The following is a 3,626-nucleotide window of genomic DNA, read 5'->3' as shown; positions in this document are numbered from 1 at the left end:
TGCTTGGCATCTTTGTCCTACTAAAAATGACATACCACCTTGTAAACTGGCGCTGTGCCACCCTGACAGATGAACTTAAGTGTAGGCAGCCAAGAGACTATGTATAAGCATCAAATATGTTTTTTGAGAGCAGGACTTCCAGCCAGGAATGTTAAAACAGCTGTCCACACTGAGCTTTCATGCCTACACTTAAGAGGATATGCTACTGCCACTCGAGCCCTGAGCTGGATTAACTTGGAAAATAAATAAAATAGCTTCCACAGCCACATAAGGTGAGTTTTTGCAGAATCAGGATTAGTGATACCCAGGGGGGCTTTACTGATCTATGATTAGTGGGCACACTCGCAGGGTGGAACAGCTCTTCAGTTCTGTGGTTCGGCTGAACTTCTATCATGTGCATGCTTGTAAACAAAGGCTTCTCATCTGAATACACCCTTATATATGTTACATTTCTTTGGGGGGAAAAAAAAAGAAGCATAGAATGCAATACCAGTATGATACCAACAAACAGTTACTCACCTTCCACTTTATGTTAGAGGATACTTTTTTACTAACTGTCCTCGCTCAGACACATGTATCTCTATGACTTGGATCTGTTTCAACAGGCTTTCTTCTCTTTTCAAAACCTCTCCACTCCCATGTCCCACTCCAAGACTTTTTGTTGGCTCATGCCTACATGCATATATACATTTTACATTTTGACATCATGACATCATTTGCAAGGCTTGCCCCAGGAATAAAATAATACTGCCTTGAGAAACAGGCATTGCATAACACAAGATATGTGGTGGCTGGCCTGCAGAGCCATGCCCTGGCCACCTCCAGCCTATTCCCACACCTGGCTGGGCTGCCCCCTGCCCACAAATCCCTCTCTCAAGGACATGAAACATTCCAGACCTCTGAGAAACTCCAAAAAACATGTTTGCCCACATCAACATGCCAAACAATGCTTTTCTTTTCCACTGAACGCCCTTTTTATCCCTCAAAAAGTCATTGTCTTAAGTCTAAAGAGAAGTAAACACTCAAACCTGAAAAGGTGAAAAGTTTCCTCAGAATTTCACATTATTTAAAAAAGATAATGCCAAGATTTCCAATGGCAAGCAACACTGTTTCTAGCCCTGAGTAGCTTAAAGACTGAAAGGAGGTGATGGTACATTTTACTCAATGTTTAAACATGCTTTGTGTTCATTTTAATTCTTCTCCCTGCGGACACAATCAGATCATGGGCATAAATTTTTCATGTACACTTTAGCTGGGTATCTCATCTTTACTTTTGAGTACCACTGCGTATGAACTTCACCTCTATGAGGGTATTCCAAGTATAGATCAAAGCTGCCTTCAGTGCCTGGTGACAGGTTCAAATACAGTCTTCCAACAGCTGCTGGTGTCTTTCACCTTTGTTAACTTTAAGGCTGATCTTTGCCGCAATTAAAAGTTACCGGAGTCACTTTATTACAATTTCCCGTGCTAGCAGCGCTTCAGTGGCAGGCATCATTTCTCCTGCACAGGGAGGACTTCCGACCACTGACCTTGCTTCCTCCAGCAGTGAAGTCATCCTCCTCTCATGGGGTTCATCTCTTTAACCCTTCAGTCCTCACCTACAGCCTTTCCATCTCCCTTTTTCCCATGATTTTGAGGACTGTATGAAATCATCTATTTGCAAAAGTTTCAGCCCTCTCTGCTGCTCCAAACTACAGTTACTAACATCAGCAACAAGATGCTTTGCTTTTCATACTGCCAATAAAGTTGTCTCCAGGTTAACCTACATTTCGATACCACTTAACCTTTCTCAGAGGGGAGGAAGAGAAGGAAAACACTTTGTCAAATATTTCATCAGGCAGATTAGCAACACTGTGAAAACAACAGAAAAAACACGGGTAATATCTCTTCTGCCTTCCAAAAACCCACAGTGCCTCAGGATTTCTCAAGATACCACACACAGACAGCATGTGGCTTTAAAACAGTTCAGAGAATAGTCAAGGTGCTGAAGAACAGGTCAAAAGTAATAAAAATACTGATCTGGATCACAACTTCTGCTTAATAAAGAAACTGCACACACACCTCAAGTGTATTCCTTTCATGCATTTCTTCTTTACAAGGAATTATTATCTCCACAGTTATCGTAAAGTTGAAGTAAATTGAATGGCAAATGGTAATGCTGAACATTCAAAACCCCTTGGCACCTCTCTCAGCCCTCTAAGTGTCTCTCCTTATTTGAAAAGAATTTGAAGGAGTACGCGAGGTACATTTCATACTGAATCATGTAAGATACTAATGCAAAGTCAGAGAACAGTCAGTCTTCTAAGGCATAACACAAACTATCAAAAATGTATGGTGTTCGTTATTATGTTCAAACTCCAAAAAAGTTTAGTACCTCATTATCTGAGAAACTCCTTTCTCCCATCGTAAGAATGACTATCAGGAAGACCTCCCTGTACCCAATGAAAGCCAGGTGCCAGATCGGACTCTCTTGTTGTGTCCCGTGAGCTCCCATAATGAGCTCTTAACCCTGAAGATTTTACTTGCTGTTTTACCAACATTTTTTTAACTCTGAGTTGCCAGATTATTTATCAATGCCAGCCAAAATTCATCGCTAAAGATAAATGAATGCTGGAAAAGAAAACCAAAGCATGCCAAAATCTTTCAAAGTGCTTATAAAACATTAACATTATAGATAAAGACTCTAGGCTAAAGGCATGCTGACCAAAATTTAGAAATATATAGCTTCTGTATTAGTAAAAAGACACTTGAAGGGGCACAGCAAACTTTAACATGCTTTCTGGAAAAGTCGACTGGCTCGTGCCAAGTGCTGAAAAGTATTGGAGAACCTGAAGTTCTCTGCTGTCCCGCTCCCCATGCTAGTACAGTCGCTTTTATGCATGCTACGTTAGCTTCACCTTTTCCTGCTGTTCACTGCTCCCCAAAACATTTTAAAATAGAAAAATCACGGCAATTTTACTTCAGAAATTCACTTCAGATGGAAAGCTTAGCACAGATGTTGTTCAGAAGGAACAGGGCAGAAGTACCTGTAACTGGTCCCTCAGAGAGACCTGGGGTTCAGCCTCCAAAGCACACCAGTACTTAGATGCCTTACCTAGGTAAAGCGAGGCGTTTTCTTTCTTGACATTGTCATCCAAGTAGGTTGGTCCCAAGGTATAGATGGGTGTGGAGCCCATGCCAATGAGGATTTGGGCACAAATGAATAAAGCTACATAGAGAGAGTGGTCGTTTCCGCCGGAGTCCTTGACACAGGCCGGCGAGTCCCACTGCTCTTTGGCGGTGCCATTGCCAGTCACACACAAGCCCTCGTTACTGACAGAGGAGTTCAATTCCTGGATCTGGTACGGCGGAGAGATGAAATGAGGTAAGGAGAAGAGCGCGGCCCCCAGGGCGATGAAGAAGCCCCCTACAGCCAGCCAGAGTGGCCTCCGCCCGCGCCCCCCAAAGTAGCTGATGAAGACCCCCACCACCAGGCTCCCGATGTCGAAGCAGCTGACCAGCAGCCCCGACTCCGAGCTCTTGAGGCTGTATCTCCGCTCGATGGTGGTGATGACGCTGCTCAGGTAGCCGGAGACCATGAGGGACTGGATGAAGGTCAGGAAGCACATGCACACCAAGAAGAAGCG

At 43.5% G+C, this 3,626-nt stretch overlaps 1 protein-coding gene across 1 annotated transcript in view; it reads right to left on the bottom strand.

The window, feature by feature from the left end:
• Positions 1 to 3,623, bottom strand: part of LOC104528238 (solute carrier organic anion transporter family member 5A1-like) — a gene marked incomplete at both ends in the record, with an annotated part of 32,730 nt that extends 29,107 nt beyond the window's left edge. Inside the window, one exon of the mRNA XM_010172181.1 lies at positions 3,095 to 3,623. Within this exon, the coding sequence (XP_010170483.1) occupies positions 3,095 to 3,623 (529 nt within the window). The remainder of the gene's footprint in view (positions 1 to 3,094) is intronic.
• Positions 3,624 to 3,626: the final 3 nt, after the last annotated feature.

Source organism: Antrostomus carolinensis, unplaced genomic scaffold, assembly GCF_000700745.2.
Source record: "Antrostomus carolinensis isolate BGI_N321 unplaced genomic scaffold, ASM70074v2 scaffold16807, whole genome shotgun sequence".
NCBI classification, from domain to species: Eukaryota; Metazoa; Chordata; class Aves; order Caprimulgiformes; family Caprimulgidae; genus Antrostomus; species Antrostomus carolinensis.
This window is presented reverse-complemented; position numbering and strand designations above follow the sequence as displayed.